The 14,442-nt window shown below is 29.2% G+C and overlaps 1 protein-coding gene across 2 annotated transcripts in view; it reads right to left on the bottom strand.

Annotated features, from left to right (window-relative positions):
- The window catches only part of Pde11 (Phosphodiesterase 11), a 295,736-nt gene extending 282,391 nt beyond the window's left edge, over positions 1-13,345 (bottom strand). For both annotated transcript variants that reach the window (XM_014415309.3, XM_014415310.2), the window contains exons 1-2: positions 13,066-13,345; positions 1,948-2,061 (exon numbers count right to left, since the gene is read on the bottom strand). In XM_014415309.3, the coding sequence (XP_014270795.1) occupies positions 1,948-2,008 (61 nt within the window). In that variant the 5' untranslated portion in view covers positions 2,009-2,061; positions 13,066-13,345. The remainder of the gene's footprint in view (positions 1-1,947; positions 2,062-13,065) is intronic.
- Positions 13,346-14,442: the final 1,097 nt, after the last annotated feature.

Raw genomic sequence — 14,442 nt, 5'->3', positions numbered from 1 at the left:
TTTGTAACTTATAGATAAACAGTTAATCTATTAAAAATTATTTATATAGTGTATTTTAGTTACTAAAATACTAAATTATTTTGACCTAATATTCCAGTAAAATAAATATAGTTTTTTTCTTATACACCGGGGATTAAACGACTCCCCCGCATAGTCGGCGATATATAGGTCCCAAGTAGGAAATATAAATGGGCTTCTACTCTATTCTACTGCAATATTTGGAAACACAAATTACCTTATTTCTGAATATTATAATGTGAACCTATTGATTTTACAACTGTTTATGAATTCTTTATTAATTTTTTATAATTCATGATTTTATTCAATTTTTTTCATAAAAGATCGACATTGTAATCTGAATTTTAAAACCTCATAGCTACATTTTTTACTGAAAATTTTGAAGTTGAATACTGCTAGTTTTGAGAACCAAAATATAAAAAAAAGGAACAGATATAAACGTGTCATCCTTCAAGAATAGCTTAGAACCTTTACTTTAAATAAAAAATGTATTTTTTTATTTTTTAAGAATTAAGGTTTGGATACGTTTGATGTGTATTAAGTTAAATGCTAAGTTTGTAGCACAGAAATCGGTACTTAACCGATCAACTCCGATTTTTGTAGAACTTAAAAACGTTCACGTATTCTAAATGGCACAATTAGTAATTTTCTGGGTCAATTCAAATTTAGGAAATAATAAATGTATTAATAATAGTTTAAATATATTTGAGTGGAGTTTTATTTCATTTTAAATCTAGGAAATATACAATATATTGGTATCATTAGTAACTGAGCTAGTTAGTTAAAGTTCCAACTTAAACTGAATCAGGGGCGCCGATTCGAATCCGGCCTGGTGGGTTGACTTTTATTTCTTTTGCGGTCCCACGAAATGAAAACTTAATCCCCACCATGATTACAAATCCTGCCTCCCCCTCCCCTCGTATGTCAGAAATAACCAGGAGGAAGTCATGAAAAAAAATCAATTAATAAAAAGAAGACATCATTAGAAAGAATGAAAGTCATCTGTGTAATGGTACCAAATTATTTGAGTTTGATATTAGAAAGCACTAGTAATACAAATTTTACGTTTAACATTTTAGAAATTTTTTTTCATAGTTTTATTTTCCGTTTATTCTTTTTTTTTTTACTTTTTTCATTTTTTAATTAATTATTAATTATTATCTACTCATTTATTAATTTTAAATGTAAGCATAATGTAGATTTGTGAGGAAGAAGCAATTAGAAGATTTGTTAGGTATATACTTTTACAATATTTGAACCGGTTTCATAATTATTCTTTCATGTTGAAGAATATAAGTATATTTATATTGGCGATGTAAGCAAAGTTCATAAATAGAAATCTGTAACGAACAGATGACGTTGAACCACTGTTGTTATTGTACCACTTGCGGAGGAAGTGAATTTACTTTCTCATTAACCTAGTTCAAATTGAAACTTGGTGTAGTTCCGTTGCAATGACGGGTCTTCTCATTTTCTGTTGATAACAATAAATTTTACATTTGTAAGTTTTGATAGTTATAAAAAGCCACTCAAATATATATAAATAATCAAATTCAAAGAGTTTGATTAGTGCCATTTGGTACATCTTAACGCTCTTTTGATGTTGATCAGTTGGATTACACTAGGATCTTTAAAAGTTTTTCATGTCTTTTCCTAAAACCAGCATTGAATGTAATAGATTTGTTAAATATCTGTATGTGATGGAATAAACCGGGGTTTGTTTTCAGCACACACAATAAAAAAAAAAAAAAAAGATCCCATAAAATCATATTTTTGTATGGTAGATGTAAAAGTAATTAATTATGTTAAGTATTTTACGATAATGACTCGCGGCACATTTATCTTACCAGATATACCGCCTACACCAACATTAACAAGTATTATTAAAATAAACTGATTTTTATTCTCAATAATATATCTTCAACGTACCGTTAAGTACTGCAGCTAATTCCGTTACCAGCTCTTCATTGGGCCTGCAGAAGTGCTCCATACCGCATCAAGGATGCTGTGACACTGACTACCTTTAATCTTGTAAATGCCCCTCTGTAATAAAACAAAGTTTGGATTATAAAGATATCTCTGATAAGAGATTAAATATTTTTGTTTGAATTGTGATTTAATAAGTATTTTTAAACAGCAAATATACACTGTATTAAATCAAAATAATGGCAATTATAATAAACTATACTATTATATACCTGTTTGCATTTAATTCTTTCAACGAAACAGTTTCGATGTAAAACTAATTTACATAGCTTGCATAACATAAGAACGAATGTGGGTTTGAAAGCATTAGAATGTCCTTCAAAGAGTAGTGAATAATCGTAACTTACTGAAAAGTGTAGGTGAGGAGAAAAAAGTTTAAGCCTCATTTTTTTTTCTTGTTTAATGATAATTAATAAAACACTTGATAAAGAAATCATCCTTCTTTATTTCTAATAGTAATGAAGTCTTTATATATATGAGATTTCTTCATATATAATTTATTTTTATTTTTAATTTACGAATATCAGAAGTTTTTATGTCTATGTATAAAGGCCCGTAGATGTGATCTTCAGGTGATAAGATAGAACTTACTTGATTATGAATTATTAAAGTATCATTTTATGTTTTTACGGTTTCTTAGTTTCTTTGTTTACATTTCCTTTTGCTCAAAGATTAAATTATAGCTTGTAATTTAATTTTAATTCAATGTTATTCCATTGAAATTCATCCTAAAACTAATTATTATTTAATTTTGAAATTTTACATATACCTTTTGGCATGTAATATAAATTTTTACTCCACTAATTTTCTAGTGGAGTACAAATTTACATTCTTATGACGATTCTTATGAAAACTTGAATGGAGAACTCTTTCAATGTTGATGCTCCTATCGTATACACCTAGTGTAGCAGACGTTTGCTCCAGAGACGTTTCAGTCCTGTAGGATTTTCTAGCATTCACACAGTAAATGTTCGTACCAATATGTTTGGGTATTCAGCAAGTCATGATATATATACATACTTCAGTTAAAAATGGTATGTCTAGATTCTTAGGCAATGATTTGTTTGTGACGTAGAAGGGACAGAGAGTGATGATGAAATAATTTTGAGTGAAAGAACTCAGTGTTCTGAATGTGTGAATTTTGCTGGAGCCCCAAATTAAGAGTATATTATTATCAATTATTTTTATATTAAACATTAGATATTTCTGAATTTCATTTATTTGGATTTGAATTATTATAATAGTAAAATTATAGTGGTTTAAGAGTTTGAGGCTTAATGTCTTGAAAAAAAAAAGTATAAGAAATACAGTCCGAAATTATGAAGGTTTACACGTTATAAAAATCAGTTTTTGTATTTCTATGGTGAAATAGAAGTTTTTTCATAGTCATATGTTTTTGTACCATGCTATACCAAGCTGCCTTATAATTTCACCTTTTAAACGTATTGAAGACAACAAAAATATCAATGGAATTCGGATTTTATATATAATATTGAATAAAAACATACAATTTTCCTTTTTTTAAATTTACAATTTGGTTTAGAATTCAATGTAAAATTAATAAGGAACCTATATGAACTCTGTCGGAGTTTCTTAAAATGGTCAAATTGATCATCCAAAAAAATAATTAATTCACTTATTGATTTTTTGTTAGGAGACATGGCAGTATGAGTGTTAACTCGCCTGAGCGTTATAATATGATAATAAGAATATTCTATTATTGTTCTTATACGCATATTTATTATGTATTGGTTATAAATTCAATAACTCTTTTACAAAGCGGTTGTCGATTTAAGAAGAAGAAAAAAGAAAACCATTGAACAAAAAAATTTTTTTTTAATTGAAAAAGTAGTTTTTCTTTATTCCTTAATCCAATAAATTTACAATTATCTTACATGATCGTAGTTTTTTAAACTTTTTAATGTTTAAATTGATGTTGGTTAATACCTAAAGTGACTCTGAGGACTGAAAAAATCATTCTTATGCTAATTAGATTAATATAACATATATAATTAGAAACTCTAATTCTAATTCCAACATCGCAATGGAATTTATTTTAGCCGTGGTATATCTGAAATTATTATTTCTTAAGTTATTGAAAAGTTTAAAAAACGCAAAATAATAAATATCTGCTGAGCAATTAAGTATTCCAAAAATTACTAAGCATTAAGGACTTATGATTCATTTACTTAAGTAAAGTAGAAGATAATTAAAAAAAAAATAACTGCCGCAATGGATCTCGTAGTTGATGTAACTACTTTTTAAGAACGTACTGTTTCTTGATTAACTATCATAACCCAACGATAGGCCAAGTACTCAGAATCAATCGCCTGATATCATAATCATTAATAAATTATCTACTAAAGCCGGAATGGAACCTGTAACCACTCTCTTGCTCATTCCCCAACCTCATTACTAATGTTAATAAAAACGATAATAACAATACTTCATACTAAAAAAAACAACGTTAATATATTTTCCAATTTGGTTCATTCCTAACACCAGCGCCTAACTAGAAGCGTAAATAATTGTCTTTACAATTAACAAAGTTACTTAATTACCATCCAATTTTCCCAGAAGAGTGAAGCTCTCTCTTCTCAGATCTTATGACAAAATTACCATACTTGTCACTACATTAGAAATTTGTAAGCAGTTTGTCTTGGGGTTTTCTAATTTGCAAGTTAAAGAGATGCAGAAATTATGCAGTAGTTCAAGGATAGACTGTATTCTAAACAACCTGAGGTAATTTGAAAATACAATAATTTAAAAGTCGAAATACAAATTAGGTTTGATTATATTACATTCACACCAGGGAAAATAAAATTTATCGTTTGAAATTTGTCCATTGAATATTTCTATAGAGCATATAAAATTATAATATGGAGGACTAGGGCTTATGGAGAAAAACTGGACCGTAAAGGTGGTCAATTAAAGAAAGTGACGACCTGGAAACCTGATCAATTTCCTAAAATGGATAAAGCAAGAAATGTAACATTAAGAGAAAAGATTAAAGTAAAAAAATATTCTGGAATAGATTTAGGAAAAACTTCTAAAGTGTAATGAATATTAAAAAAGAATACCTAAAGGAAGATTATTTTGATCATCTCACCAGCTACGTATAATCTCTAATTTCTAGTTTCCTCCTGTTGGTAAAGAACCCTCTATGTCAATGGTTCCCCAATCCGAAGAAGTCTGCGGACAACAGACAAGTCTGAGCCATGTTCAGTCCACACCTCTCCCGCTCCGGGGCGCTACAGTTTTTTAAAGAGTAACATTTTCTGAAATATAATCCGAAATATCAGTAGTTAGTGAATTGATGGAAATCTATATCTCAGGAAACATGTGGCATTGAAAGCCAAAGATGGATGTCTATTGGCACTCAAATTATATCCAGTTTAATGCACTTAAAGTAATGACATTTATCTTGTCAAGTAGTAGTTTTCATGACATTTGCCAAAATAACTATACCTGGCAGACTCATCAATTTTGACTAGTAATCATACATAGTTTTCATTAAAGCAATAAAAAATTCCGGTAAAATAACTGACTTTTTTCTCCTCTTGGACTCTTGTACTACAAGGCTATTATGTATGACCACCGGGTGGAAACCACAGCTTTTATGTGCATATGAGGCTTTGAGGCTCAGCGTGACCTATTCAATGTTTTTGTAAAAATTTAGTTTGAAGTGTAAAAATATTGCATGTATATACCGATAAATATTATTGGTATTATAAATATATCATTCTTAGGTTGCAAAAGTGGTAATATTAATTTAAAAACCATTGTGGAGATATAGACAGGTTAACATATTGAATTAATGTCTCTGATCTCAAGTTGATAATGCAAGAGTGATTTGACTCACGTTGTCACTTCAAACTGCTATTATAACAGCTTACTGAAATTTATAAATTCTCTTTCAAAACAGGTCTAAATCAATTCGACAAGAAATATATTAAAATCTAATGAACGGTTTATCAGCTGGACAAGTTGGACCTCTCTGGTCCTCAATGCCACATACATATTGCACCGACTATGATGATGATCGGTCCCAAAAGTCATTTTGGAGATTCGAGCATCACTGTGATATGAAAACTCACTTCTTTAAATTTGCTGTTAAACAGTAAATATAATAATTTTCTTAATTTTAATGAAATATTTTTGGTTAAAGAAAATAGTTAAATTATTATAATTAAACTTATTATGAAGAACGATATTGCGTTCTTCCTTAGTGAGGTAGTTAAGCGGAATATGCCAGTGTTCATGAAGGGTTTCAAGAAAAAGCTGTCGTGGCCAAAGAGATTTTAATTATAGAAACGATATGATTTTTTTTTCTTACTAGAATTTTTAAAAACTATTTTACTCAATTCAATAAAACTTCAGTATATTGAAAAAAAAATTCAGAAGTGCCAAGTAAAATTAGTATTATTTATTCTTTAAGAAAACCTATGAAATACTTATAAATTTAATGAAAATGTGTTTTTTATTTTATTTTTATGTATGTATAAATCTCTTTTTTTGTTTTTTTATTTATATAGGCCCAGAGATATCGTGTTATCAATTAATACGAGGAAACTAATCTATAAAATTCTGGAAACAAATAAATATATTTATATTAAATATCGTATATTCAATAAGTTTAAAATCAGATCAAAATGAACCATTTATTTAAAAAATATTGAGCTGAGGAAGCAAAAAAAAATTAATTAAAAAATGATACTACATTCTACGGAATTTTTTTTGCATTAAATCAATTTGATTTGGCGTAAATAGAATTGAATTCTTCATTGTAATTTTGTTTTTACAATAAATATGGTTAAATCTAATTTATTTAATAAATTTTTCGTTTTTAATTTATTTAATTTTAATAAAGCATACAAAGCAATTCCATTGGCAAATGTAGTCAAATAACTAACCAATTAAAATTGCAACCGAATTTACAACAATTATTTTGATTATTTTTTAACGAAAGATAATTATGGAAAGGATTCTGATTTTATATATTGTAAAATATATTTGTGTCCGTTTGTATATTTGTAAATAGTTCGCTTATTATATTTTTCTAGAAGTATTTTTAATAATAAAATCTTCAACTCCTAAAAATTCTATTTTATCTTGAGACGCCTAAGACTGCATTGTCCATTGTTTAAACCTCATCCCAGAAAGAAAAAGTAAAAAAGGCTTCGGGAAGAATGGAATATATGAAAGCATGAATCCGATAAAGATCTTCTATGTGTACAAGAAATATTGGAAATAATTTTTCTTCTTTTCTTGGAAAGCTTCCAACGACACTCCTGTGGTTAAATAGTCAAACCCGCATATTTTGGTCTCATATTTTTCACTTTTCTTATTAGGGCATTAATATATAGAGAATTCTTGCTTTGGCTGAGAAAGGGATTCCAATATTATGTCGTGTTCAGAACCCCTAAATAATTTGCAAGGGATATAAAAATAAGTCACTAAGTCCTAAAATGTTTGCTCCGTTAAAATCTAATTTATGGTAGTCATTGTACTAACAAAAAAAATCTTTTATGCTGAACAATTAAAAATAAAATAGGAACAACATTAGTGTACAAATAAAACACAGGCCATGGATATTTCGTTGAAATAGTATAATTTGTATTATTACTATGACTTCTTCCGTGGTTAAAAACTAAGCGGGATCAAGTCCAGCTGTCTTCACATACTAATAATTTCAAACATTGAAACATTTTTTGACAATACGGGCTGTGTAGAAGAATCTCTCTCTCTCAGTCTCAGAAGAGTCAAATGAGACTCTCTTAGCACATCAAGAGGCAATACCAATCTCTCGGTACCTTGCCACCGTTGAGCTCGGAATTAACCCATTCGTCAATACAACAATTGGTGTTCCTATCACATCTTCTAAATGGTATAGTTCTTTTAATGCTCACCTACTTATAGTTATAGTTGAAGAAACTATCTTATAGTTCCTTAGCAACAGTTGAACAAACAAATTTTTTCATTTGGAACCGCCTTACCTGGAACCACCATACTAACATCAAACTAACCTACGCAAGGTTAGCAATGCTATATCCTATCCTAAACAGAAATTAAATTCAGAAACAGCTGTTCTTATTTTTAAAACAAATCCCAGGCCACTGCTGATGTACGGCTGTGAAGTCTGGGGAGCGGCATCCTTTACAAAAAGGAAAAAATCACAATCTTTTCAAAATAAAGTCGTAACAATTCGTTTTTTACATAAAAAAACGCTCCTACATAAAAGAAATGCTCCTTGGTTTGTAAGACACAGCCAATTGCATCGGAAATTACAAATAGAGACACTAGAGGATGAAATTTCCACTATGAAAGTTCCACTAATGAAAGTTCCACTCCGAGTTACCTACAATTAAAGGATCAGTGACTTACAACCTGGGAAACCCAACAACAACCTGAAGACTGTCCCAGGCTGCTGCAGGACATCCTGTTATAAATTCTATATTTATCCGTTCTGTTATTGTCACTCTAAAATTTTATTTTATCTTAATTTCTTTTCTTTTGTTTCTCTTCGTCTTTTTCTTAAATCCACTTTCTTTTTTTTTCCATTAGAAGTCAATTATTTATTATGTTCAATTCATAAATGTCATTTTTTTTTGTTATTAATTTTACTTTTATGTTTTATTAAAAATTATTATTTTAATCTATTTATTTTATTTTTATTTTTTGTTTTATATTTGTGTTTTATTAGTTTGATAGTTAGGGGTGTCTATTGTATGAGACTATACCCCCCCCCCATAATCAATTGTTAAGAAAGAAAAAAAATGTACTTGCCCTTAAAATGCCCACCAGGGTATTAAATAAACGATCTGGGCCCTGTTTCATAATGAAAGCTAATAGTATTAGTTCAAAATACAAGTATAGAAACAACGTGGTAATTACACTAATACTTATTTTTTTCATGATAGGGAGGACTATTAATGATATTACAGGAGTTAAAAAGTACTAAAGTACAAGTTACTATTGTACAAGCCATTGTAATTGTATTAAGTTAAATCGACAAGACTGTATTAGTTTATACTTTATTATGAAACAGGGCCCTGGTATTAAATAAATTTTTAAAAAAATTTAATTATTAAATATTATTAACTTTTTAAGTATTCTTGTGTAGACATCAGAAGAAAGAACTAGTAATAAGCTACATATAACTCTTACACTGCTTTCCGAAAAATGTTGCTCGAGGATTTTCCCGGTTTAAAAGAGAAGTTATTTTTTCGTTTTCAAAGCAGCTTTTCTTCTCCTTTCTTGGCCCGATCGGATTAGTCTGAATCTTAAAATAGAAAGTGAATGCGAGATTCACAGAATGCAGGTCCAAGTGAAAATATCGATTGCGATACAATTCAGATAGTCAATTACGATATTTTTTAATAAAAAATCACAAAAATAGCGTTACCTTCAATATGTCCCACCAATCTACACAAAACTTAGGGACGTATGTAAAGTGGTAATTTTAATCCCGGTTATTCCTTTGTATTATAAAAACGATTGAGATGATAAAGAAAATTTCCTTTTAAAAAAAAAATTATAGACCAGATAAGGCGAAAATTATCAGCAAAAATTTTTTATTTTTTTGATACTATATTATGGTTTCTCGAGATGAGAATAACAAACATAAATTTTCTTCCAGCCAAGGATGCAACAGTTTAACAAAATATGACGAAGCCGTAATACAATCGGGAAAGATCGGGCGGTCTCGGCTTTTCCCGTTCCAATCGGTTCATTTTTCTCCTATAATTATTCATAAAACTCTTTGATGTTTTTTATTTATCCATTGTGTATTATTGCTGATAGTAGGAATTTTTTTTTCCCAATAAACAAAATTAAAGATACTTGAGCAATAGATTTTTTGAGAAATCTGAATTTAAGCCCTGTCAGACTGTTTCAATGAGATCAGACCTATCTGATATATCACTTATTTTTACATTACCTTTCTGAGTTTAATCAAAATCGTTTGAGTTATTTTTGAGAAAATCGGAGAAGACTAAGACTGGCTCTATATATAATAACTCAATTTTTTTTTTATTTTATTATTTTAAGGGTGATGATTGCCTTAATTTCCGAAATATCGAAGGATAGACTTGTAATTTAGGACTTTTAGGCTGTACCCTTGACCACTCACTGAACGGGGGCAAGGGGTCCGGATTCATGGCTACGATTATATTGAAGCATGAAACTATTGAAGCATGGGGACCTGTCGTAAAACTTGAATAATGGAGAAACTCAAAAGTTTATCCACGGTTTGTTTGTTATCCTACAAGATGGAATAGAGATCCGCTGCTATATCGTATAAAGATTTGAGGGAGTTATATGCTCAGTATTCAGTCCAAATGTGTTTAGCAGTAAAACTCTTAAAACAGTAAAACTCTATACCATAAAGTGGAAGTTTCGGCTAGTCGATTTTATCGAAAAACTTGTCACACCTCAGGCCTATGTCTGCCCTAAATATGTAAAAAAAAACACGTCAGGAAACGCGCAATGTATTTCCTTAGTACATTAGACCGCAACTGTCTGTCGCGCCAATATTAATAAATAATACTTGTGCTTACTATATATTTCGTATATATCAGTGGCGTAGCGTGTGTGTCAGCTGCTCCCTTATTTAGGTATTTATATTTAAAATACTGAATATCACAGTATTTATAAAAAACTTTTTGGGGAGAACAATCATATTTATCATGTATTGTACAGGTCACTAATAAAATTCATGAAATGAACTGATTATAAAATGTTTACAAGATGTTATTATTATGTAATGTGAATAAATTCCGCCCCTAAAAGTGCCACCCGGGCTTACTCCGTCCTCGCTTCGACTGAGGGTGTGTTACGGGATCATTATACAAATCTAAAAAGAAAATTATAAAATTAGTAGGTGGTAATGGCAAGCTCCGAGGATCATCGTATACTGTGTGGAAGATCCTGAATTCTCAAATGAAACCGATCTGATGGTAATTGACTAAAATTAGCATATCATTAACCTATTTAACATAATATACATAATTTAAGTTATGGTATGTTAACTATTTAAATGGTTATATTTTTTCTGCCTGTTTATTAAATATATATCAAAGTTGTGGGAATTTCAGCTGTTATGTTCATTAGTAATTTTTTTTAAGTTAGGGTACAAATTAAAAATGGTTATTAATTTTTTTTTAAGTTTCAAGGTTTTTTTATTTAAGTCCATCAATGGTTTTATTCTTTCTTTTTTTCAGTTGAACTAATTTAGGATTTATGATAAAGTTTGGTTTGATCAGGAATTTAAAAGCTAAATAAATAAATAGCGGTACGAAAAATCACTTAGAGTATGACCCTTTATATATATTATTGAAGAAAATTTGGGCGATAAAGTAATTTCTAGAGCAATTCCTTTGAATGGCAAACGGACTGATTTTCCTATTTGATTTTTGTGTTTTATATACCTTACAAAGTAAAACCTCAAATTTTGGGGGTTTTACAATTTTCTTTTTCTACAATATCTGATAATTTTCTAGTTCGATTACAATAGTTCCACATAGATAATAATAAAACAATACAGTTAATACTTTATAAATAAATACTCTTATTCAATTAAATATTTTAAATTCATTTTATGTATTGTTTACAAAATTAATTTTACGTTGATAATTACCGTGAACCGTTGCCTATTATTAAGCTATTGACGTGGTAAGGTTACTATGTATAGAGAGGAACGGGTTAGTTAGTATTCATGCGGGTTGGATTTGAAGTAAAGCTTGCCTATGTTAGCGGCAACGTTACTAAAGCGGATTGTACTCAAAGGGCAGTCCATAGATTTGCATCCACAGGATTAGAGTCATTAAGGGTCAGATGAAAAGGCGAACTTACCTTGCTCTTTCTAAAGGGAGCCTTTGGTAACAAGATATACTTGTCTCTATGTTTAGAATGTGGCCTTCTTCGAATCCTTAAAGAACCACCAACGAACCACATGAATAAAAATAGGAAAACATCTGGTGCGGTACGCACATCACACAAGTCTTACTAACCTACTTATGGGTCCAAGTTTTGTGTTGATTATATATTTAATATTTTGTGTAGATTATTAGAGATTAGATAGGGTGTTGTGTAGTGAGGTCGTGTTTTTCTTTTTTCGAAAAAAGCTAGAGAAACAGGGAAGGGCAAAATTATGGTCAATTTTTTTTTATTTTTCTATCGCTATAAAATTCGTTCTTAAGGATTTTCCGAGATGGTTATAACAGATATAAATTTTACATATGAGGAGAAGATGGTTAGAGGTTGCGGTCAGAAAGTTTAAGTTAAAAAACCAAACTTATTTAATAGTGCGAACGTTTTGGCCAGAATTTCCCGCCTTCATCAGGGCTAAGAACAAATAACAAGATAACAACTAATGAATAAAAAAAAACAAGAAAAAAAAAAACAGTATGACATACAGTAAATAATTGTGTCAGATTTACTGTCAAGTAAAGTTTCTCATCTTAACTATATCCGGTAATTAAAACCGTATGCATCCGTAAATGTAGGTATATATTGGTAAACAAAATAATACCCATAATAATAATTATGTCTATAACATTTAAAAGTACTGATATTTTGACAATATATATGTCATATTACTATAAAAATTTTAAAACATCTTGTTTTTAGGTAGATTTTGGTCTGATTTAAATGATTTATTAATTTTAATTATCCATTTCTTTAGACGAGAAGCTTACATCAACAATTTTAAAATTAAGTATTAACTTTCTTATCTTCACATTATTTATCTTACTCCAAGTTAACAGTTTTATGATCACACTTAGTTACGGAATTTGAACGGCTTTGGATTTGATGAATCTGTTACCGATCTTTTTTTGAATAACAGTTATTTATATCTATCATAAAAAAATCTTTTTTTAACTACAATAAAAAATTTAATCTTTTTTATCTTCTTTTAAGGCTGTTCAAGCGTTTTATTACTATAATAATATTGCTGAGAACAATTTATAAAATTTAAAATCATTAATTGTAAATTTGTTATTTAATTATTATAAATTAGTAATAAATACATAAAAAAAAAAAACTTCATTTCACACTTACCAAACAACTTGTAAATACGGACAGTAATTTCGTTTTCTTGTTTAAGGAATCGTTTCGTCTCTTCTATGAGAAATACGAATTTGAGATTATATTATACTTTGGCACAAGATTTATTTCGTACCGACTTAATCTCACGTGAGTCTTAGCGTACAAGTAACTGGAGATAATTCCAAATAATAAACATTCGATAGTGTATTCTAATACACTGCGCACATATACAAGATATTCACTCTCGTTATACAGAAACCTCTCAGCACATAAACTCAACAGCTGATATCCCCAGCAAAGACTGGATTGCGAGGAGCTGAACTGGCAACTGTTTGCAATTAGATAACATTGTTTTTTAAACTGGTTCTTTTCGCAACCATCTAATCGTATCACGTACGCAGTAAATTCCTTAAGATTAAAATAGTACGAACCCAGAACCAGCTTCATGAATATTCCATACATCCACAAACACTAAAACAAATATTTTCTTTTAAAAAACATTAATCCATATAGTTTGGTTATTATGTATTTTAATTAAGTATTTCTTATATTTTACATACATTTTTAAAACACTATAATTAATTTTTTTAATTTAATTAAAAATAATTTATAACACTATGTCATTCCAATTTTTTTGGTAAAAAATGTCGATACTTCTTCCTATTCATTTTCCTTTACCTTTTTGACATTTTCTTGAAAGTTCATCCACGAATTTTCTTCAAACTTAGTTTAATTGTATAGTAGAACAAATTAAAGTTTTAAAGAACCTTTGGTACAACTAAAAATATAGTTGTACTTTAACATCTCGACGGCTTGGCTCGTCAAACAAATGATCCTCTTTTTTTTTTTTAAATTGTTGAGGTGAAGAAAACTTCCAATTAGAATATTAACTATTCTAGATTTTGTACTTGTACAACGTTTCGGGATATTATCCTATACTCATGTACTATTGTATCCTTAAATTGTATGTTCGATCAGCTGATCCCAGTCAGCTGACTTCGAAGTAACAACTGACATATATATATATATATATATATATATATAACTAGTTTTCCATGTCTTACCCTTAAAAAGTCTTAATAACACTTGTAGTAAAGAATTAAAACGCTTCAAAAAATAAAAATAAATAATAAACAAAAAGATGCATTGGAGAAACTTTGTTAAACCTTTATTATGAGAATGAAGGATCCACGAACGTTTCATGTGGTGGAGGGATGTTTTTCGAAAAGGTGATGGTACAAATGTGGGTGTTTTAATGAAATATTATTAGGTTTGGTGCAATTGATCCATGTTTCTTTAATATTTTGTTTTTATGGTTAAATCGAATGGAAACGAAAGCAAGACGAAATGACCACTTTATTATATAAAAAAATATATAATAAAGATATA

This window comes from Halyomorpha halys, unplaced genomic scaffold (assembly GCF_000696795.3).
Source record: "Halyomorpha halys isolate HHAL.00 unplaced genomic scaffold, Hhal_1.1 Scaffold98.1, whole genome shotgun sequence".
Classification (NCBI taxonomy): Eukaryota; Metazoa; Arthropoda; class Insecta; order Hemiptera; family Pentatomidae; genus Halyomorpha; species Halyomorpha halys.
Note: the sequence above shows the minus strand (reverse complement) of the source record. Positions and strands in the feature narration are given on the sequence as shown.